Here is a 24,741-nt window from a genome sequence, read left to right on the forward strand (position 1 = left end):
GGGTTGATTGCAACCATGCAGATAGTGTGTTCATCGTTCAAGACTAATGGACAAGGGGTTGCCAGGGTAGATTTGTAGCTAATAAGGAGGTCTAGAACTTCTTCCTCTGTGAAGTGTAGTGGACTAGGAGTTACAGGGGCAGATTTGTAGGTAAGGAGAAGGGCCAGAATTTCCTCCTCCGAGAGGAGGAAAGGCTGCTTGCGAGGGTGCAGGTGTCTCAGTGATAGCGGCAGAGGGTGAAGGAGTTGGCTTGGTGGATGGGAGGGCAGCAGAATCTTGCAGGAGCTTGAGATTCAAGAAGAAACGTTTGGTGGGGTGAAGGAGGTTCTTTAGTTCCAGGATGAAGTTATGGATGCTTTGTGTTAGTTCAGTTGCTCTGAGGTGGAGAGTTTCAATATCCCTATATGAGGGATACTCTTGCAGGCAGGAGGCTGATGGTTTGGGAATGATTCTGATAACATGTGCAGGTAGCAAGGTAGTGAGGCTAGGTGGACCGGTGTTGTGAACCCTCGGAGGAGTTTCAATATCCAAATTGGAGGGAAAAGTTAGCGGGCAGGAGGTCACGGGTTTGGGGACAATTCTGTTTGAATGTGTGGTAGCATGGAAGAAGGGCTTGGTCGACCAGTGCCGTGAGCACTTAAAGGAGATTCAGTACCCAGGTGGGTCAAAGGTTTGGGGATGATTCTGTTGGCATGTGCTGGAAGCGTTGAAGAAGGGCTTGTTCTACCAGTGTTGTGAGCCCTTAGAGGAGATTCAATAGGTAGGTAGGTGGGAAGAGCTTTCAGGCCAGAGGTCAGTGGTGTGGCACAAACCTGTTGACATGCGCTGGAGGCATGGTAGTGGGGCTAGGCTGACCTGAATCATTGGCCCTTGGAGGGGTGGTTTGTGAATGGCTAGGCACCCTTGGCAGATAGGTGAAGAGATGGCGCGAGTGTAGACGAAAGAGGGTTGTGCACATATTTTTGGAGGAGCGTAAAGAGGTCCGCAATTTTATTAAGGTCTTTGGGTGGAGCTTGGATCAGGACGATGCTGTTTTTGTATAAGGTGATGGTACGGTCGACTCACAGGTTTTAGGATGGTGCAATCATGAGCTTAGTGCAGTACGGGATATTCCTGGCATCATGTATGTTAAGTAGGTTTGAGGTGGCTTTGCGCCATAGCAAGGTTTTTCTGGAGTAGAAGATGAGGCCATTGATGACAGTGCCTTGTCTGCGCTAAACCATAGGTCAGAGATCGGGGTCTCGGGGAGATTTTTCAAGATGGAGTGTTTAAAGGATTTAGTGGTGGTTTTGGAGAGATTATGAGGATAGGCCACAGTGTAGGATTTGTCGCGAGAATTGGTCAGGCAGGGCCCTGCCATGTTGGAAAGAGTGAGGAAGCTTGGGCCAGGAAGGAGCTGAAGGAGGTTGCAGGAGTGGTAGCACCATTGTTGATCCCTACTCAGGGGGACCGCCCACAAGGTCCGCAGAGGTGCCAGGCTCCTGCAGTGAGGAGAACGCTCAGGGGCCTAAACAGAAAGTCCGCTACCGAGCAGGGTGTTCCAAGAGATAGGGAGTTGGCCAAAGCTCAGGGGCTGGCCTGAATGTATTAGAGAAGGGTGTCTTAGGGGAGGACGATCACCTTTACGGAGGCTCCACTTTAGGGACAGAGAGAGATAGCAATCCGTCTACAGCTTAAACAAATGCTCCGTAAATTTAAATGGAAAATTTATGCATATACATATGCTCCTGAAAGCCGGTAAAGGTCAAACGGAGTTTCAACCCCAGGAGTCAAAGGGTCCTCATCAAGACTGAAATAGTAGTGTGAGTGAGACGCTATAGAATGACCAGCCCATCACTCAACATTAGGGACTAGGCAATTATATCCAAAATAAGTTTTTCCAGAAAAGGTTCTGAGCCTAATCACATAACTTAGGCAGGAAAGGCACAGTAAAAGTCAAAGATCAAAATGGGGAAATGCGTCTCCTAAGTGACAAGAGAGAAACATTCAGATCAAAGGCCTGACGGAGTTTCGACCCCAAGAGTCAAAGGGTCCTCATCAAGACTGAAACAGCAGTGTGAGTGAGAAGCTAAAGAATGACCAGTCCATCACTCAACATTAGGGACTAGGCAATTATATCTAAAATAAGTTTTTCCAGAAAAGTTTCTGAGTCTAATCACGCAACCCAGGCAGGATAGGCACAGTAAAAGTTAAAGGTCAAAATGGGGGAATGTGTCTCCTAAGTGACAAGCGAGAAACATTCAGATCAATGGCCTGTCCTACTCATGTGCATTATGTGGAATATTTACGGTCAATTTCAATGCGAGTTAATATGAGCGGAAAACACAGCCCCCTGCTAGCCCCAGGCAAGCGTTGATCCCTCGGACGCGGAGGGAGGATTGACCGGCACCGCTCCTGCTGCTGGGATGCAGACCAAGGGCTCCAGGCAGGTCTCAGGTGGCGCAGGACGATAAGTCGCAGGGCAGGACCCTCCGCCGAATACGATGGCCACGGGAAGGGTCGCTGCAAGCGGTGCTAGCGTCTGGGGTCCCCCACTGGCACCTGGGGGCCTCGATCCTCAAAATGCAGGCAGGTTCTGGGCTTGGGGGCCACCCACTGGCACCCGGGGACCTTGATCCTCTGAAAGCAGGCAGGCACAAGCTTGGATGAGCTAATATCAGACAGCCGAACTCTGGGCAGGGCCGAGACGCAGCAGCAGTAGGGGCTGCAGAGACCAGCGCCCAAGATCAGGTGACGCCTGAAGCCACTGCCATGCCCCGGGCAGGCGAGAGGGGCAAAATGGTGCCGACACCAAATAGCATTGGCATCCACAGCCGCCTGAAAGGTATCAGGTGAGACGTCAGACCTCCGGGGGGCGGAGGAGAGGAACCACCATCCAGGTGCTGGTTCCGGGCTCCCGTCAGGTTCTCAGGGACACCGAGCGACGGCGGCAGGCAGGGACGACTTGCCGACTCCTCTGGTCATCGGGAGAGACTCCTTAAATGGCACCCACACACAGGGTTATCAACTGGCCTCCGGCAAGCCCAATCCCCTAGAGGCAGGCAGGCACAGGATCCACGGGATGGGAGGAGTCAATCAGTCATCAGGCAGCTGGACTCCAGGCAGGAGCAAGGCGCAGCAGCGGTAGAGGCTGCAAAGACCGGTTCTGGAGATCAGGTGGAGCCAGTAGCCGCTGCCGGGTCCCAGGCAGGTCAGAGAGACAGCAGCGTCGGAGACTGCAGGAAGGTGCTGAATCCAAATGGCGTTGCCATTCACAGCCTCCTTGCTGGTACCGGGCGAGACGTCGGACCTCTGGGAGCAGAGGAGGAGGACCCACCATCCAGATGCTGGCTGCCGGGATCCAGTCAGGTCCTCAGGGACACGGTACAATATGGCAGGCAGGGGCGCTTCGCTGACTCCTCTGGTCCTTGGAAGAGACTCTGCAAATGGTGCCCGTACACAGGGTCATCAACCAGCATCCGGTGATCCCAATCCCATGGGGGCAGGCAGGCACGGTGACCACGGGACCCGAAGAGCCAACCGCACCAAAACCAAGGGCTCACAGCAGTGGACAAACCACCCCCATGGCAGAACGGCCACGTAGCAGGAGAACAGCTGAGCAGCGCCGGAGCCTGGGCAGCATATGCACAGACCTAACCAGGATCGGCCATCGATCCATCGCGTAGGTTGGATGTCAGATTCAACTTTCTCTTGGTATGGCTGTGCAGTCCGGTCCTAGGGCAGGTGGGGAAGAGGCCAGTGAGACATTTTTACAGGGATATCTACCAAGTTGGTGATCCCCAAACCGAAAGCTCCTCGGGAGGCTTCTACTAGGCAGTCACTAGGAATTTCCAATCAAATTTTCCAATTAAAATTAAATATGTTGGGAGCTGCAAAGTTTCTAAGTACTTTTGATTTAACATCTGAGAACAGGCAGATTGCTTTAACAAAGCGGGCTACGAAGAGGTGTGCATTAACCCCAGAGGGCCACAACCAATTTGTGGTAAAAACCTTTGGGTTAAAGAATGCCGCTGCTACCTTCCAGAAGTTGGTTTAACAAGTTTCTGGCTTGGATGGAGGCTAAGTGCCACATACATGAATGGTAGTCTTCAGCTACAGCTGGGAGGACCATCTACATGAATTGCTTAAGATCCTGCAGCAGTCAGGCGGGACTATCAAGGACAGCTAGTGCCAAATAGGACGGGGATCTTTGGTCTACCTGGGACACCGAGTAGACAGGGGCAAGGCACAGCCTCTCCAAGTCAAGGTTCAGCCTAGCATGGGTTGAGAACCCCTCAAGAATCAGACTGAGAAAAGGACCTTCCTAGGCCTCACTGGATATTACAGGGAGGATTGTCAAGGACTATGCACCATTATTGTTCCCTAAACTAAGCTGACTTCTAAGAAGCATCTCAAGAAGGTAGTCTGGATGGAGGTATGTAGAAAAGCCTTTGATAGCCTTAAGGAGGCCAAGTCAACAGCACCAGTACTCAATGTCCTGAGTCCTTCAAAAAGTAATACTGAAGAGGATCTAGACCAAACAGCAGCCTTTATTAACAGGATGCTACTTCCCAGGGAACACAGGGTAGTGCAATTGAGTAGGAAGCTTTTGCTGTGGTCTGGTCACTGAAAAAGTTGTGATGACTCCTTTGGGACTAACATCTGGGTTCAAATACACCACAGACCCCTCAGATAGATAATGCAGATGAGGGGTGAGAACTCCAAACTGCTGAGGTGGTCCATCTCCCTACAGGAATGAACTTTACAGGGTAGACCCTGTCCTCTGGCTGACCACTCCAATGCTGATGGTTTTCCAGGTTCTTCTGCCTTAGTGTTCAGATCTCTCATGAGGATGGGTAGTTCTCCCTACTTTCAGCCATAGAGGGCACATGTTAGACCTAACATCAGTGACGTGGCCTTCCCTCAACATTTTGCCTTCACCTCTTGCTTTCTGGATACGTTTTTGTTGGCATTAGGCCTCTTTACCACTGCTAATTAGCCCTAAAGTGTTAGTGCTCTCTTCATAAAATATGAAAAAATTGGCCTATACCTGATTGGCATGTTTAGTTTACTTAAATGTCCCTACATTGGTACTACATGTACCCAGAGTATGTACATTAAATGCTACTGTTAATGTGGAGTTGGATGTATTTGTCAACAAAAAGGATAACACATCCTTTTTAATAGATTCACCCCTGGTGAGCTGTACATCAACCTTGACTTGCAAATATGTAGTCAAACATGTCTTCAGACTGAGGCCCGGCATTGTCAATTGATGGGTCACAGGTGGGAGGACATGTAGCTGGCAGGCAAACACATAGACAGTAAAAATGTGATCCAATCCACAGAGAGGCACTGCAACATGACAAAGGGTCAAATGAGATTGCCCTAATAAAGCACTTATGGCTGGAGCGGGTATGTGCATTCCAAAAAACACCATAAAGTCAGATGCAACAAAAGTTAGGAACACATACCAATCATGGTCTAGCACACGTAGTGATCACGCGTTCTCCATGCTGGACATCTGGACACGTTCATCACTGGCTAAACTGTGTCCACACAAGTTCAATACTCATGAGTGGTATCCATTATACAATTCATTTATGACTCCAAAGGCAGCAACCAAAATTCCTCATCATATATGGTTCACCAAAGAACTTTACAACCTGCTGAAAATTGTATTTAAGAAAGATGCCAACTGAATGTAAACTTAGACAGTCCTACAACACAGTGGGCCCGATTCACAGAATGAACTTAAGACTCAATCCTAAACTTACTACTATTTTGGTATTCACAGAATGAACTTACTACTTTTGGTATTCACAGAAGTTAGTATTTTGTCTTAAGTTTGTCTTAAGACAGACTTAAGACAGACTTAAGACAAAATCCTAACTTCTGTGAATACCAAAAGTAGTAAGTTCATTCTGTGAATGCCAAAATAGTAGTAAGTTTAGGATTGAGTCTTAAGTTCATTCTGTGAATCGGGCCCTTTGCCTGTAACTGTTCTCCCTGCCAAAACGTTTAATAAAACAAACTGGTCCGGTTTTGCCAAAAGCATCTTGCCTTCTGTTTTGTTTAAGGGATTTCATACTGAGCAACACTACTATTGGGCCTGTTTAATTCATTTGAAAATGCCAATTCGACCCAGCAAAATAATCCTTTTCCTAACTAGCTGGTGCACATCAGTGCACCAGGCCCAAGACGCACAACCTTCAGGTGTGGGCCAATACAAAGAAACATGAGTCCAATTTAATCCAAGTAACCCTTAGTAATCAGTTTATTCTTCTGTCTTCAATGGTTTCAAAATTGATAGAGCGGCAACGTGAATGCAATTTTCAAATCCATGTGAAATGCCCATCCAGGCTTATTTCTGTAAAATGTCAAAATTCACAGTTAATACGAAGTAACCGTGATGACGATCACTCAATGCATTTGGGGTAACAAAGCCCTATGTCAGGAGTAAGGTATGTACGGAAATGTACTCTAAATCTGCTAGAGTGTGAATACACCAATGTAACAATGCTGTAACCAACAGTATGGTGAACCACTATAGAATCCATAAAACATGCAAAATTCTTTGTCAGACGCGCTGGCCGTTAACGAACCCTTCATGAACATAGCAGGTAAAAATGCATTGGGTGTGAGTCATCATGGTTACTCAGGAGAAATTGTGAAGCCTAATGGAGCCCTCTACAGGTCCAGCTAGCAGATTCGTCCGGCTGGAGGTTTTCAGCTTCCACAAAGTCTAAGTCTGAAAGTAAAAATGTTTAATGGGCATGATGACAACAGGCTTCCCACAGTCGATGCCGGCCTCCTTTACCTGGAAACATGGCCTTTCCCATTCAAAGCTTTTTCCTGACGTCATCGACTAATAGACCAAGATTTCTTCCAGTGCTACTCATTGATGATGACTCGTCCCACACAGCATACTGCCTTAACATGCTGAACTCTACCTTCTCCTGGACTTTTCTTCCAAGACCGGACCCAATCCACCTTGAGTATTCGACCTGCGCTCGATCATTGTCGACCTTAACTTTTGACTTTGTCTTGGTCTCACACAACCAGGTTCCTGTGGTTGGTGCTTTGATCGTTTAGGTACCAGATTTTCCTAAACGTTTTAGAAATTCATAACTCCAGTTGTAAGGATTGGATTCAATTTGTTTTGGTGTTTGGTAATATTAATTCAAATGTTTGCTATTTTCTACAAATTGGTTTGGGATTTTCCATGTGTTGTGTTTTTACTTTATTACTGTTTGTGTGCTGAATAAATACTTTTGCAAAATGCCTCGAAGTTGAGCCTGAATGCTTTTGTGCCAATGTACCAGCGGGTTAAGCACAGGATAATTTATTGGCTTCTGTTGTTCTCCCTGACTAGGATTATGGTTGTTGCCTGAGTGGAGGGTTCAAACCCCCCTCTCCCCCAACCAATAACCCAATTTCTTGCAGCCATATAACTGTAGAAGGGCCACAATATGGGTAATAACAACATTAAAAGGATTAGGTTGAGTGAAGACACAGGAAAAAGGTCTCAAAACTGTAATCGGTCTTTCAGCAGCACTTTTTCAGGCCAGTGTCAGGTTCATGATCATTAGAAGGCTAGATCATTCTTTGTGTAGTCTAGTTTTGAATGATCATCCTCACATGTCTGAAACAGTCTAGGGCGTTTAGAGTAAGCACATTAAACAAAATCTAGCGAATATCAGAAGTCAGCAGAGGGCAGAAGTTATGAGCAGGTCTTAGCGTTCAGGGATAGGTCTAGCGAAATAATGTGTAGAACTGTTTACTGGGGAAGAGTATTCTGGTTAGATACTGTAGATCTCAAATACCCCATTTTTATAGAATCCAGAGGATGTGGTCCAAAGCCAAACAAGGCTTTAGCTATGGGAAAGGAACAGCAATATCTTACTGAAATAAAAAGAAAATGAGAGATTAGGTATTAAAAACTATGAGATGTGATCCGTGGCAAACAAGAGTCCTTATGTTGTAGCTGCTTTAAGGCTCTGCCAGTAAGTATCCACTCATGATTAGATTTTTTACATGATTGGCCTGGCTCTGTATTATGCTGGGCCACACAACATACTCGGGTCATCGCACCATTTATTTTATTTATGGAGTTTTATTTAGCACGAGGGTATCAGAGTGCTTTACAGATGATCAGAAGGAAGAGACAAGAGGAGAAAACAACAACATAATCAAGAGAGGACCCCAATGTAGTAGGCGACAAATTGTGGTTTTCATGGTTTTCCTACTCTTACCTCCACTTAAATTCCAACGACTATACCTTCAAAGAACCTTTGATGAGAGAGCCACTATGTCTGGGTTCCGAGTGCTGCTCTGTACTGCCTTTCCATATCAATTTTCAGATCGTGTGTAGACCAGAGACCGCAGTGTATGAACCATATGCTTTGAATGTGAAAACTAAAGCATTATTCCTACCAAATATAAACAAGACAAATTCTATTCCACAGCAGAGCAGCAAAGATTCAGCAGCACTGAGTATTTTCACAAGGTAACAAAAGCAGCTTTGCAGAACTTGTAATATTACCTTTGATGTAGGCTTTCGTTTTCTGCTTGTCGGCCAGTGCACTGCCCCATAGCCCTAAAATCAATCGAGTAAAGCAGATATACAAATTAAAGTTTCATACATTCCCAGAATTAATATACAAGACATCCATGCACTTCAAGTGTTGTGGGAAAACTAGACATTGGCGCACATTGGTAAGATGTATTTAGTGAGCACAGCTAATAAACAAGCTGGGAGGTAAAACAAAAGTGTGTAAGGGGTAAAACAAAAGCATGGCCATGTGAGGACCTCATAAGTATTTATTGAGGCTCTGCATTGACGTTCAAGAGTATGACTGATGTCAAAATTGTGTTATTCAATTATCAGTGAAAAAACACTTCCTAATAGATCTAATCCTGAAAGAAAAAGTGCATGTCTAACAGTATTGGTCTTTTTCAAACTGCAAGAGACACTTATTCAGGTCCACTGTTATCCCAATAGTAGATCCTACGCTGATGAAATGTAAATTTGCTTATTGAGTGCGATATTCTGTAAGTCTGAACACCACAGTTCCTAGCAAATTGAACGGCTATTTGATCTGAACTATTATAAATTTCCTTAAAAAAAAGATAAGAGTATATATTTTCAAACAACAAACAGAACAATGGAGAACCAATGTACATAGCAATAACTGAAAATTAGCGAGATTTCCATATAATGTAAAACATAAGAGTGGCAGAAAGACCAGAAACCTCTTTCAGAAGACTTTAATAGTAGTGCTAGTTTTACTTATGACTTTGTATTTCCCTCACATCAAATTTCCTTGGAAAAATTAAACCACAACCAAAAAGGAATCTCTTTTCAGGCTGCGGATAGTAAGACGGCTATCTAATTATCGTCTCCGATAGGGAGTTTGCTATTTTCACTTCCCGGAATGCGAAAAGTGATTTCTCTGATTATTGATATTTTACAGATTTAGATGAAATGTACATCTTGAGAGTCAAGACACCACATTCTGTTAAAAAAGAGATGGGGCTGGTGGTAGCTGAGCTTCAGAGTTGGATTACTGTATGGGTTTAATTTGCATCCACTCAAAAACAGTTCGGTAGATGTGGAATATCTAAAGAAACGGATGACTCTGCTTCACCATCTCTTGGATGTCTTCCATTCATCTTATACCAATCAGTGTCGTTAATATGCATGTCAATCGAAGACTTTGCAGCCGATTTAAATTCTGATTGACCGCATGTTGTTTCCCAATGAGGACAAAGTAAATTACTTCATTGCCCTGGTAGAGGGACTACTTGCCGGAATCATAAATGACCAAAAGCTGGCATTCATTTATAAAGCAATCAGGAACCGCCTTCATGGGGGTTCCTGTCAATGCATTTTGCTGTTTGGTGCAGGGCTATGTCAACCTCATGGAGCTCTACACCAGTTTTCTTTATTTTATTTTCAAAAAGAAAATCCTAAAACAAGATTTTCTCAAATGGATTTTCTTTTTTTCAAATAAAAAAAAACTATTTAGCAGTTTTCACTGGCCCTTACAGCTAGTGGTTTCCTGGCAGTGACAGGTAGGCATAACTTCTTAATCAGGTGTGCAGAATTACACGTCTGTCTCAGACGGCTATTACTCCACAGGGCCGTCAGAGGGGTTTAATCACGGTGGAGACCGAGTAGTGTCAATTGTGATTAAACCTCCATCTAATCTCAATCAAGTGGTTTGATCATTACCTCTGTCGTAAGCATATCATATAGGCTTACCACTAAGATATAAATAGGGCCCTTAGTGTTTATTCGAGTTAAAATTTACTGAGTTTTTGACTCGTCGATACATTTTATCATCCCTTACTCCACTGAGACGTTTTCATTGGGTAGAGTTCTGTCAAGTGGGCCATGATGATACAGTGAAGAGTTTGACAGAGGTGGAGACCCATCTCTGTTTCTTGATTGTGTTGGTCCAGCAGACACATCCTCTGCTCCACCTCATACCCCCACGTTTCTGCTCCCCCTCTTCCTTTTACTACGTCACACATTACCAGTCCGGTTTTACATATGGTCTATTTCCGTTAAAAACATTTGAAAGATCTAAAGTAAGTGCCTTAACTCCATGTACATTTTCTGTTGAAGAGGCATGTGAATAAAGGCTTTCCTACATTTAAACTTAAAATGGCATAATTAATTTGCAAGTTAGATTACATTCACAGATGTGGAACCTTAAATTAACAATGTATTTTAGAACAATGTTTAACATGATTGTATACCTATTAGCCTGTTTTATTTCTTCTAAAAGTGCCTCTTTTCTTTTTGATGTGTTCTTTTTGGTATTTTCTGCACTACTGACACCTGCATGAACTTTAGTTTGAGTTTCTCCATTTCTCTCTCTTTCATTAGGCAAGTGACTTTTTTATTAGAAATTGTATTCAATGTTTTCTACTGGGGATTTTTGTCTTTTCTCTGTTGTTGTTATATGCAGTCCTGTCTGTTCTTGAGTAGTCCCACGTCCTCTCACGTCCTCAAGTTCCTGTTCAGGTACTCATTGACAAGCCTTTGCTCCATGATATGTCCTACTCTTCATCATAGACAGGTCATTCATGATCCCCACTTCCTCTCTAATTTAGTTTCCTCATTTCCCTGTGCTGTTCGTACCTGGTGCAATTGCTTATTTTAGTGGGAAGGCATTCAAACCCCATCAGGAAGGCTTACAACACACTCCTATTGGATGCGGGGAATGCAGCGCTTAGTGCACAAAATTGCTGTAATTTATTGTATTGCTGTCCCTCTACTGCCAACGTCTACATCAAAAGCATGCGCCTGAAAATAATTTTCTTGGTCCTAATTCTTAACATATATTATTACCTCATATCCAGATGTATTGCATTCGGTTTAAGTGCAGGCTACCCTCATAAATGTTTTTCCAATTTATTTAATCTATTGTGCCTATGCCGTCAAATGAGAGTTTACAACATATCTATTTTCTTTAATTATGTCAGACATTAATAAGTACATGTCAAAACATGTTGTACCTTGAAGGTAGCAGATCGTTTGCTCTGCTTTAATTGTTGCTAAATCTCCCTTGTTAAACTGGCTTCCAACCACTTCGGTTCTGATAAATGCTCCATAATCAGGGAATCCAGCATCATGGGGGGTGAACTCGAACCAGGTTCCTGCAGGAAAAGGGGCAAGGGAAGTTTGTAACACTGAAGAGTTTCATCCAAACCTTTAAGTACCGTAAGTTAATTTATAAACTCGTTTCTTATTCTGGTACGAATTTGTGCCATCCGTTCACAAGCAGTTTCCCTGTTATAAATGGACCTTTACAGCTTCAAAAGAAAAGTTCAAGACTTCTGAAAACACCAATTTACAGACTCAGTATTTTGCTGTTTTTTCCAGGAGCAAATTACACTTACTACTAAAGAAATATTTATTTGTGTGATGAATGTTCCACAGTTTTACATCTATGGTGCAAACATTGCAATATGGGTTTCTCTAGTTTTTGGAAATGTCTTCAACACCCACAGACTCAACATTTCCATAGTTTTACATGGCGACTTTTTGAATGCATGCAAGGTGGCCATCTTTGATGAGGGGTTTAAATGTAACAATCCCATTCCTTGGTGGCCACCACCTGTGTAAGCACATGTGCACTGGTAAATCGCCATGTTGAAATGGTGAAAAAACATTTCCAAATGGCAGTCTTCCAATAGTGTGGTCGGTGGCAAAAAAATCAGTAAACGGAAATGAGAGAGAGTTTGCGGCAGAAGGAGACTAGTCAGAGTGGTGGCAAAAAATTGAGAGGGGTGTAGGGACTTAATGGGGACGTTTGGGGGAAACAGATCAGCTGGGGAAGGAAGGAACACAGAGAGTAAGAGGAGTGGGGGACGTGAAGGGGAAAGCTGCCAATAAAGGACAGAGCAAGAAACCACATCCCCTGTAAAGAAGTCCTGAAGATAAAAGAAGCAACCATTGGCAACGCCAATAAGTCTCACCAATGAAAAAGCTAATGCCAATATGTAATAGCCATATTGTACACCAGTTTGTTTGTATGCTATTCAGCATGGCTTAAAATTAGTGCCTCAGAGGAGGGTGGTGTGGAGTGTTGGAAAGTGAAGTGGAGTGTCATGGAGTGGTGGAGGGAGTAGAGTGTTGTAGAGGGAAGGACGTAGAATGGAGTAGAGTTGATTAAATGTAAGGATTCTAAGTCATTTTGGGCTATTGTTAGCTTGAGTATGAGTGGGGGCGGCCCGGCACTTGCTCCGAATATAGCACCCTCAGTGTGGGAAGCACACTTTGGAGCACTATACGCTAACGTCGAGTTAGAGACCATAACCCTTCCAAGTCGCAAACCTTTTCAGGAGCATGGATTAGCGGGGTCAGCAGACTTGGCTCCGGAGAAAGATGTGGTGCCTCCTCTGTTGGCCACCCGGGCTCCCACCATGAGTATCGATTGGTGGGGACTTTGGGCGACCAGCGGCAGCGGGAGTCCCTGGATGCTGGGAATGATGCCATCTTGAATGGCACAAGGTTATCACATTGTAGGAGGTTGAGTCAGCAATAGCAAGTGTAAATGTAAATGTATGAAGCTTATATAGCACATGACTTACCCTGGGGCATCTCCGCGCTTGCTTAGGGAACCCGTCCTGGTATTCCCCTGTGAGATAACCCTGGCAGGGTATCCACAAGGTGAAAGCCAGGCATCCCACCGCCAGGGGCCGATGTGGAGATTAAGCAAGCTATTGCCCAGAGTCGCAGAGTGTGAACCCGTGAGTCGAGAAGGCACCGGAGCGAGAATTATCGAGTCCGTGGAATTATTGAGCCCAAGACCCGCCGAGGCGGGGAATTGAACCCTGGTCCAGGGCCGAACTCAAGCTCCAGGTCTGCCGCCTCTAACCCCTGAGCCACACCTCCCAATAAGGCCCCCAGCGTAGACAAATTGCCTGGGGATCTATTTCGCTTCCAACCTAAAATATGGGCACCATATTTGGTTGTCCTATTTAACGAGATCCTAATGGGGATTGATCTGCCAGGCACTTGGCTTGGAGCTGAGATCGTCCCCATTTACAAGAAAGGTTGTCCGTTAACCCCATCCAACTATAGGCCCATTAGTCTCATAGATGCAAAACACAAAAACTAATAAACAGGATCATTTTGGACAGGATCCTGGGGTGGATGGAGGAAAATGAAATATTGACCACACTCCAGGATGGATTTAGGTCAGGCATTTCTACTATGGATCAAATATTTCGGCTGCAGGTTTTATTTGGGAAAACGGCAAGTGTGGAGGGTGGCATCCTCTACCTTGTCTTTGTTGACCTGGGGCCGCTTTCTATCTTGTTCCCAGGGAAAAGCTGTGAAAAGTTTTGGCAGACTTGGTTCTCCCGCCCTACCTATTAACTATTATAATTAGACTACACACTGGCAATTATGCCCAAGTTAGATGCGGGAGGCATGGAGATCTGTCAGGACGTTTTCCTCTGTTGAAGGGAGTATGCCAGGGGTGCCTCCTGGCTCCAACGTTATTTTGTCTTTACATGAATGGTCTTGTAGACCATTTAATTGGTGTAACAGACAATGACGTTCCTAGGTTAGCGACTGGCAGAGTGCCCACTCTGATGTTTGCGGATGACACTCTGTTGTTATCCAAAACATCATCGGGCATTCAGCGCATTGTGGATGGCTTTGCAACGTTCTGTGCTTCGCCGGGATTGGACCAAGTTTATGATTTTTAATCCCCCGAAGCAGACACGCCCAAACCCTATTCTCAATGGTATCCCCCTGGAAAGGGTCAAGACTTTTGTCTATCTTGGTATCACCCTGACAGAGAATTTTGAATGGGGCTTCCAAATTTCTAAATCAGCTCTTAAGCTATCTCAAGTAACTGAGGGTAACAGTAAAGTCCATAGAACATCAGACCTCAAACCAGCAGCTCCGGTTCTTGAAATATATCGACTTCAAGCCAGAATGGCCACAACATATGGTGCTGAACTTTGGGGACATAAAAATAGATCTAATCTCTTGAGGGTGGAGCAAAACTTCATGAGGAATTTGGTAGGTTTACCACCAAGTACACCACTTATTCCTCTGCGATTTGATCTGGGGCTGGTGTCAATAGAGAAGCTCGTAGCGGCATGGCCTATGCTCTATTGGAAGAGGTTGTGGTCAGTTCCAGAACTGGCTTCCTATAGAGCAGAATTCCTGGAGGTTTGGGCTCTTCTAAAAAGTAAAAATGTCCCATGGTTGCTCCATATTAGGGCTTTTAGTACATGGATAGGTCTGCCACAGCTTTGGGAGACTCCTGAGCTGTGTTGCCCGGGGATATCTAAATCGGAACTACAAAACATGATGAGGCGGCAGAATTTATTAGCCCTACAGAGATCAGCAACCCTGGGCAGGCTGTCTGCAGAGTTCCTCTTAGTAAAAATGGAATCTCGATTTGAGGAATTCTTAGAGGTTATACAACCACCTCTTGTGAGGAAGTTATGCATCCAGCTAAGGCATGGCAGTCTACCACTCAGGGCATTCACCTGTAAATGGGCAAAATCGGATAAGGAAGCCTTTCCGGCATGAAATTATAAACGTGAAGATGTCTCTCATGGCATGTTCTTTTTTCCTGCGTATGTTACTGTTAGACCTGGCATCTTTGGCGTGGTTTTCCCCTATCCTTTTGCCTCTACCTCCTGTATATTTGATGCTGTGCTGGATTTCGTTTTTGCTGGTTTAGATGCTTTGGACACTCTGCCACTGCTGATCAGTGCCAGCGTGTAAGTGCTCCCTATGTAAACTTATCATGATTGGATATACATGATTGGCATATTTGTATCACAATGAAGTCCATAGTAAAGTGCACCGGGTGTGCCAGGGCTGGTGATGACAAATGCTACTAGTGGGCCTGCAGCACTGATTGTGCCACCCACAGGAGTAGCTCTAAAATGGTGTCTCAGGCCTGCCACTGCAGTGCCTATGGGCAGTTTAGAAACTGCCATGTCCTCCTGGTCAGTGTCCCCACTGACCAGGCCTAACCCTTCCCTTTTTGTGCACATCAGTCACCCCTATGGAAGTCCCAAGGTACCCCCCCCCCTGGGCAGGGTGCAGTGTTTGTGAAAGGTAGAGCATGTACTGGTGCAGGTGACATGCTCTGGTAGTGAATTACAGCCATTTTCGTTTTTCACCATTGTAAGGCTATCTTGCTCCATAGATTAACATGGGGGATGCTGGTTACAGTGGCTTCCAGCATTTCCCCCCATAGGAACAAGATAGGACATAAGTATCTAGTATCCCTGAACTCAGAATTTAATAACACACCTTTTAGAAAAGGTTGTTTTTAAATCCTGTGTTTGAGAACAGCACTTTTAGAAAGTTGCTGTTCTCTTGTCTGACCCTTCTGTGTGCCTTGGCCTGTTTGTGTATTGACTGTCTGGTTTGAGAGTGACAGGGGCTGGGGATTCCCCAGGAGGCTGGCTGATTCAGCCCTAGGCTGAATGACTGCATTTGCAACCTGAGTGGTGGGAGGAGTTAGCACCTGGGCCTGAATAGGGCTGTGCCTGCCTGCCACAATGCTGGCTCCACCTCCTGCTGGGTGGCTGACGACCCTGCCCCTCACTCTCAAAGGAAAGGAGCAGCCAGGAAAACAAAGTACTCAGGAGATAACCAGACCTGCTTCAGACCGGGCTCAGGGCCCACTTGCACAAAGAGAACAAATACTTTTAGGGGGATAAGAACAGGACCCCTGACAACAGAAAATTAGATCATCTTGGAATCAAGAAGGAACCTCTGCCAAGGAGAAAGCTGAAAGTGAAGAAGGAAGACTGTCCTGCTGTTGCTCTGCTGGACTGACCTGTTGCTTTGCTGCCAAGGAGAGGGGAAGGACTTTGCTGTTGTGCTGTGTCCCCTGTCTTGAAGGAATCTCCAAGGGCCGGAGAAGAGCTGGCTCCCTGTTCTGAAGTCCCAGGAACAAAAGGACTTCACCCCCCAGCTTCCCTGAACTCTGCTGACAGAGTTCTGTCCTTCCTAGAGTGCTTGATCTAGTTGTGGGGCCTCTGGAAGTTGCACCTGTGCTGGGAAGCTTGAAACTAAGCTTGAGAGACTTCTGCTACTGAAAAGTGTTGCATCGCTGGCTTGCGGAGCGCATCCCCGACAATGCGGGAAGTTTCCCGCCGCTACGAAGGTCGAGATCATCGCAGCGCCTGACGCCGCTGCCAGAGCGGTCGCATCCTTTGTTTGCGGGATGCACCAGACCGGTGCGGGAAAGTCGAACATCGCTGCGAGTGTCTTCGCAGAGCCTGTCGTCGCTGGCTGAGATCGCCGCACCGCTTGCTTGAGGACCGCATCACGTCGCTGCGAGTAATCGACGCAGAACCATCGCATCGAGGAGCCGTGAGAGAGAGGATCACCGCTGGACCGCGCATCGTCGTCTCGGAGATCGTCGCAGCCCCTATGAGATCGTCGCATTGTGCCTTTGCGAGAACAAACTTCCTACGGAACCTACGCACCGGAATCCATACAAGTGGCCTTCCTCCCCATACAGACCGGATTCGCCGCAACACACCCACTGCTGCTGCGGGGCTGTCGCATCGCCTCCCCAGGGTCTCAGGAGCAACGCATCGCTTGTTTTCCACCACACCAGCTTCTGCTTTTGGAACTTTGTTGCAACTAAAAGGTACTGTGAGTAAACGCGATACCATTGTGAACTTTTCACGCGACTGTGGATTATTTTATCACAAACTTAAGAACTCTTTTGAAACCATATTCTTGAACTGTGTATGTTGTATTTTCGTCGTTTTGGTCTTGTGTAGTTTAGATTAAATACCTTTATTTTTCTAAACAGTTGTGGAGTCAGTTTGTGGTGTTTTCACTGTGTTACTGTGAGTGTTGGTACAAATACCTTACGCATTGCCTCTGGTTAGCCTAACTGCTCATGCCAAACTACCTAGAGGGTGAGCAGGGGTTACCTCAGAGGGTTATCTCATTGCCCTGACTAGAAGCAAGGGTCCCTATTTGGACAGTGGTACCTTCCTCTGCCAACTAGAGACCCCCAGTTCTAACAGTAACTATAAGGAAATGTTGGCTGATCCTGTTATGCAGGAACCTTGGGTTTCGACACTTTATCCAGACCTGTTGGGTTTTAAATAATGATACCCACCCCCCTATTGTTTTTGCTGTATCCCGCTTCCTATTTGTAGGAAGGAAAAGTTTTGAATAATATAGGTGATCAATTATGAATTTTTATATTGCTGGTTTTCTGATAACTCTCGAGTTTAATCAATTTTTTCTCTAATTTTGACTTGTTCATTATTTATTGCTTTAATGACCTGTGCTTTGTATGTATTTTACCTGCACTATTATGGTCTGTTGACCGAAATAAAGTTATCAAATGAAATGAATGAATGATTGGAGTAGTGTGTCGCTGAGTGGGGTGGCACAGAGTGTTGGGAACTGGCGTAGAGTGGAGTTACATAGAGTGTCATGGAGTGGCGCAGAGATGAGTAACGTAGAGGGTGTCGTATAGAGTGGAGTAGAGCAGTTGTTCTTAAGCTGTGGTCGGGGGACCAATGTGGGTCCACAAACCCTACTAAGGGGGTCTATGACTGCTTGAAAAATTAAGTAATGTTAACAGATTAATAAAGTGTATATAAGTAAAGAAGCAAAAGGTAAAATTGAACTTTTGAAAACATTTTGTAAATGGGAACACATTTGAAATTGAAGTTATAATTTATGCTGATATCCTCAGGTTGGTTTTGTAGTGTAGTTCCTATTTTCCCAATAGGCTCTGTGCATTGAAATAACATGTACTATAGTTTAGACGTAGGAATGATGTCGACTAGGTCTCTATCGTATATATTAGACTTAACCCCTTCGATGCGGCCGCGATTCCCCTGGTGTTCTGAAGCAGCACGAACAGGGGCGGGCCATGAGGAACCCCAGCCGTCATCAGCACACGAGCACCGTAGTGCATGACGGCTGGTGTTCGTCATCAGCATGGAAGGGGTTAATAGTGAGTGCCAGCTAGCTCAGAGGTCACTAGAAACTTTCTCGAATTCAGGAGAAGGGATTAGTTTCTGACAACCGCATAAACATGACAACTTTGTTTCCCTAGTATAAGAAATCAATCTCTAGAGTCACGGAAACAATAGATCACTATTTTACTCAGTCAATCGTGCATGCTTCATTTCACCGGAGGTGCTGAGAAAATAGAGAGACTGGCGTTTTCAATAAAAAGTATTTATTGAACAGTCTTCTTTCGTAAGCATAAGAAATGTACTGCTACAATCGTAATATTGGTTATAAAGTACAAGGTAAATAATACAAAAAGTATTAGAAAGTAGTACTGTAAAAGCATGATATGGTTTCTAAGCTATAAATTGCCTTAAAACATACAAAATACATACAGTGATGAAAGAATGACTAAAAGTACTCAACTGGTGCTTCTAAAATACGTCTACCCCGGGGTACCTAATTAATTCTAGTACGAGGGAAGAAGTAATGAGGTGTAGCTTAAGTTTAGCATTCTTTGCCAAGAATCTATTCCAAGAATTCTCCAAGGGTCTAATCAGCTCCTTTGTTTAGAATGAAGGAGGTCTTGTATCTCTCTCTCAGGACACGATTTCCCAGCAACCCGCAAGGGTAGCCTGAAAAAAAACTGGAGCTGGATTTCTCGGCTGGAGAAAAGACAGCGTCTCTGAGTGCGTCAGCTCGAGGGTCGGCTTCCTTCGGCACTTGCTGCTCAAAGGCGTCGGGCAAGTAGATAGTCGATCGGCTTCAAACCAATGTGTGTTTGTCTAGGCAAATGTAGGCATATTTATACCTTGAAGGTCCCGAGTTTGACGTGTGATTGGACTTAATGATGTAATTGAAGACTCAGTTCTTTGAAAAATCTATGATTTCCTAGGTAACTTAGTATCCAGGCAAGGGGATGTCCCTAGCTGCTGAAGGTGGGTTTCTCTAAGAAATCGTTGTTAATTCTCGGAACTTAGGGGAAGTTGCCATGCCGTATTTCAGTTGCATAGGCTTAGTCTTAATATGGTAATGATTTCTATGCCTATATAAGGATTGGGTAATTTATACCTAGATAAGGGCATGAATCAGGAAAATTACACTAGGGTCCTAGATTCATTTACAACACCCTCTCCACGATTTGTAGTTCAATAAAACTAAACGTATAAGAAATGAATCATTTCAAGAGCTAGGGCCCGATGTAGGTAGCCCTTTACCGATCGGAATCGGCCGAAAATACCGATTTTTGTCCGTTTCCGATCGGTAAAGGGCTATTGAGATGTAGGGGCACATTTTCGGTAATTTTACCGAATCGGTAAATTTACCGATTCGATAATATTTACCAATTCGGTAATGATACCGATTCGGTAAAATTACCGAAAATGCAATGTAGGAAGCCAATGTTCCATCAGCACATGGCTTACAGAATCGGTACTTTACCATGGACTACAAATCCATGGTAAAATACCGATTCCTGTGTACATGCACATCTGTGTATGTACACATGTGCCATGTGACAGACAGACGTGCCCTTAGGGCATGTCTATGTGCCACATTGCACACATGCCCGTTTTGGGGGTGCTAGAGGGTGTCAAAGTGACACCCCCTGCACCCTTGTGAATTCTTTAATTACCAATTCGGTAAATACCGAATCGGTAATGCCTAATCATTCCTATGGGCTTCAAAGCCCATAGGAATGAATGGGCATTACCGATTCGGTATTTACCGAATCGGTAATTAAAGAATTGTTAAGTATTCGGTAACGAATCCAGATGTTGGGACCTACATCCCATTTACCGATTTTGAAATAACGAATCGGTAAAATTCGGTATTTCAAAATCGGTAAATGGGATTTACCTACATCGGGCCTCTAGTGTTTACAATCCCATCCAAAACACAAAATACAAATTGCATTTGAAAAGGCTTGTGTACATGAAATGAGTATAAACTGTATGAAAAAACAAGTCTCAACAGATATGAAGCATGTTATGAAAGCATACATTCTAATCTTCATGAACATGAAATTGCATTCATGAAATGTCTCTTAAGGTACAGAAAAAATGTCGAGACCATCCCATAGCATAATATTTACACTGTTTTGTTTTTAGGACAAGGCCAAATATTGTCATTAGGAAGTTCCCAAAAGCAATCTTGTTCTCTAAGAATAGTTCTACTTTAAGCACATTACTCTGTGCCAAAAGTTCTATTTTGAAAAAGTTGAAATTGTTTAGCTAGTTTGTTTTGAAAAAAATGAAGGTCGAAACTTAGAGTTCAGGGAATGCTGTGTGCATGAATCAAAAGTTATTCTCGGTGTCAGGAGAAAACATCAGATTGTCTAGGCTGGCAATGAAACTGTCTACGATAGTAGGCGAAAGTGGGGCCACTTCAGTTAGCAGGTCAAATGTGCATAGATGAGGATCATCGCCGTCAGCGTTTGAAGCATTAGCAATGTCCACAGTAGAAGGCACCTGTGTGCCTGTAGTGTCACGCATCTCACCCTCAGTTAGACATGCCGGTGGGACCTCAATAAATGCCATCATCAGAATTGGCAGCCGTTGGGCGCAACACGATGCATGAGGCATTACCGGACCTAGCAAAGCGTCAAAATCCAATGGCAGGACTGATGGAAGTGTAAGACAAATGTTTAACACGCATCTCTCTCCGCAAAGCAGGCATCGCAGAGCAGGTAAGATGCAATCTTGCCAGATTGGTCTGAACGATAGAAACCAAGTTGTGTTCAGATCTCTTAAACAAGCCAAGCCAAGAATCTGTGTTATTCTCTCACGATACCTCCTGGTAAGGAGGCATTGTTCCATGGTAGTCTAGGTATCACTGGTGACTGGACTTGCCATATCGGAGCAGAAGGAATAAACATAGAATTCCTGCTAAGAGTCTCAAGATGAGAGGCAGGCCGCTAAACACAGAGTGCACAAAATTTGGAAAAATGCAGAGGACTGCTTCAAATGGTGTTAACAGTCCTGAAAAAATCATCTTAAATACATGTGCGATGCCATTGGTATCAGACATGTTTAAGATTTGACTTAACATTTCTGTGAAATGTACTGGGCAGTTTATTGATAATAATGCATGTATCTCTGCAGAAGTCCTTGCAACTTGCAGCTTATACGTTTCTTTAGACAAGGTCAGTGGCACAGTTTTTTTCAAAATAATGACTTTCATTCTGCTTAAAGTATCAATTTGTATAGAAGAGATATTCAGTGAAGGCCACAACGCCGTCTCCCTGTCTGTCTTGCTCTTTGGATACAATTCTTTCATACAACAAGTGACCCTGGATGACACACTAACTAGATATGCTTTCCCAGGCAACATGCCACAACAGCTGTGGTCATTGAGCATAACGTAGCTGCCATTGGATAGCTGCCTGAAAATTGGTTCTATCACTGTGGAGGGTGTACCGTGCAGGTGACAAGAGAGGTTCTTTACAGAACCTTTGGAGGCTCTGTGTAAATTAATACCTTGGCACAAAAGTGTACCACTTAGTGAGTTCTTACAATTTTTACCACTAAGAAATCCCTCTTTTCCCCCACTCCAAAATGTGTGTGTGTAAGGTAAAGTCCAGGTCGACTTAATGTATTCTTTACCCAACCTTTGATTCAGGCCCGGTGGTATATGCTGTAGAAATACTGAAATTGGAAAATTGTCACTGGTATCGTAATGGTGCCATGCACTATCCATTCAATGACAGGCTTCTCAGAAACTGTCAATGGTAATCTTTCCAGTTTTTCAATGCTCAGCAACGTATAGTATGCTCCTCTTTGTGTTAAAGAGATTTGTTTATCTGTAAGGTTAAATACAGCAAACAATGACATTGTGTTGATTAGACGCCAAGGCACGTAGCCTGAACGAAGATTTTGTAACGTCCAGCCTAGCTGCATTATAGAACCAAATTGAGACTGGCCATGTTGTAACAATAGCAAGTCCTGCTCTATTATGTCAATTGCAGAGGATTAAATGCTGTCCACAGAGTCATTAACCCATTGTCCACTACAGAGTGAGTTTTCTCTAAATGAATACGATTAATTTCTCGTATTCTTTCTGCAGTTTCCATTTGAGTTATTTTCCAAGCTTCGTTGTACGCAGCGTCTATACCAGCGTATATGAAACGTTTTCGATGTGGTTTCCGAGGCCCCATTAAGAAATCTCGCAAATCATTGCCTTCTTTAAGAAAAGATAAGTGTTGTTTGATTTCTGGAAGTGTATAATTTCTGTAGCCATTCAAGGCATAGTTTTCCTACACTGTAAGTAGTTACTATACCTCAATGTTGTCTCTGGGAGTGTCTTGGATCTGGCTTATTCACTTTGAACCCTTGTGTTTTGTTCAGAATCTATTTTGACAGACATGCGTGTCTGTGGGCCAGATTAAACATTTATTCCAATCAGGATTAGTTCTGTTTTGTTTCAAAATGTAGGGTACGTCTATCCTCTCTTCTATAGTATCATTACATTACTGTCAGATGTGGGTTTAGGTATAGACAGTTTATTTAAGTCTTTTATCTTAGCTAGGCCAAGACAAGAAGTTTGTTGAACAGTGTCATTTAAAAACATTATTTGTTCTGGTATAATGCAGGCTCTGAACAGGGCTTCCAAACCTCACACCTGCCAGTCTTTTGTGCCCCAGACAGTTTTTGTCTCAATGTTGTCTTTCCACAAGTCAAAACCTAATGTGGACCGCTGAGCATAAAAGTTTGCAGAATAAATTTGTTTAGTATTGGTCAACATTGTTTTCATTCCTGTTTTTTTCATATTTTTGAAATAAACCGTTTCTGGATTTGTAACATTGAACCCTAAGAAGTAAGGAAACTTTTCATAAAATGTTTTTGAGCTACCTTTTGGCGGCGTTGGACTATGTTCCCATTGATTATAAGTAAAAACATTTCTAGGGCTTTCAGATTCATGCAAATAATGATGACCATAGTGATTAAAACAATACATCTGTTCATAATCTGATAAACCTTCCAAGTATTCATGTTCTGTAAATTTAGCTGACATTTCTAAGTCATCATAATATTAACAGTTTCGAAGTCCCAATCATCAGAAAATGTGTTGGGTGATACAAAGTAACTCAAAGAAAACTTGAACTAGTGTAGAATCTTCAACAGTTCCACCGGGCCATAGATGTCATAATCAGTTCTGTAAATAAAGTGTGGTCAGTTGAAAACTGATAACATCCCAAAGGGCACTCCAATATTTGGGGAATAATCCTCCTCTATTCAGTACAAGATAACATTAATTCGTTTTCAAAGATTTATTCTTCCTTAATTCAAATGTATAATGTTCTTTTCAATCAAACGATAAAGTTTATGTTGAAAAACATATATTTTTCATTCCATTTCATATATGTTTGAATTCGCTCCAATGCATTTCGGGCATTGCCCTTCGTCGGGGAGCATCTAAACAAAACGACAAATATTGTTCTAAGTACAATATCGACACCAACCTAAAATTAACAGAGAGTCCAACATGAACAATAAACCTAAATATACAAGAAAGAGGGAGTAGTTTTAACTAGAACGAGTTCCCATCAGTCCACCATCGAGACCGCCCTTCATCATCTGGGATCTCTTATGTATATATAAATCACAATCAGGGGTAAAAAAAACCTGTGCTGGCAGGTACATACACCATGCACAGGAAAAACCCAGTGTTGATGCTGATGTGAAAAGAATAGCGTGTCTAGTGGTGAACTGAATAGCAGTGCTTAGAAAAAAGTGAGTTTGTGAAAAGAAAGAGAGAAGGCTCTAAAATTAGGTCGTGATCGGGGAAACAATTTTAATAAACACCCTCACACTCCTAAATCAATAAAAACAGTGCAAATTAGTGGTATAACAAATGTCCACTAAAAAAGATATAAGGTCGACATGTTTCTGCAGACAATTGAGGTCTAGAGATCCCCTGCTGCTTCCTCAGGACCATTAGTGCTACTGCTGAATTAAATAACGTAAACCATATCACCTGAGAGTGTATGTGTGATCATCTTCTCATCCTAAAAATTAGGAGGAAAATAGTATATATAAAGGTACAGTGTCAGGAATTCAATTAAACAACATAACATGCACTAGATTACAAAGTTATGTAGAATGTGCTAGTCATAAGCAAATAATGACCAACATTTAGACCGTCAGAATCGGTCATAAATCACTAATTAAGTGAGTTTACAAGTATAAATTCACTCACCCACGTGATGGGAAGGAACAGCCCCACCTCACCTGGCACGAGCTCAGGTAGTGGATGCACCGCACTATAAAGAA

General features: G+C 43.8%; 1 protein-coding gene across 2 annotated transcripts in view; it reads right to left on the bottom strand.

The window, feature by feature from the left end:
- LOC147712937 (cytosolic phospholipase A2 gamma-like) overlaps positions 1-24,741 on the bottom strand; it is a 722,719-nt gene that overhangs the window by 479,225 nt on the left and 218,753 nt on the right. For both annotated transcript variants that reach the window (XM_086923600.1, XM_086923601.1), the window contains 2 exons: positions 11,509-11,649; positions 8,525-8,578 (listed from right to left, as the gene is read on the bottom strand). In XM_086923600.1, the coding sequence (XP_086779726.1) occupies positions 8,525-8,578; positions 11,509-11,649 (195 nt within the window). The remainder of the gene's footprint in view (positions 1-8,524; positions 8,579-11,508; positions 11,650-24,741) is intronic.

This window comes from Lissotriton vulgaris, chromosome 5 (assembly GCF_964263255.1).
Source record: "Lissotriton vulgaris chromosome 5, aLisVul1.2, whole genome shotgun sequence".
In the NCBI taxonomy this organism is placed as follows: Eukaryota; Metazoa; Chordata; class Amphibia; order Caudata; family Salamandridae; genus Lissotriton; species Lissotriton vulgaris.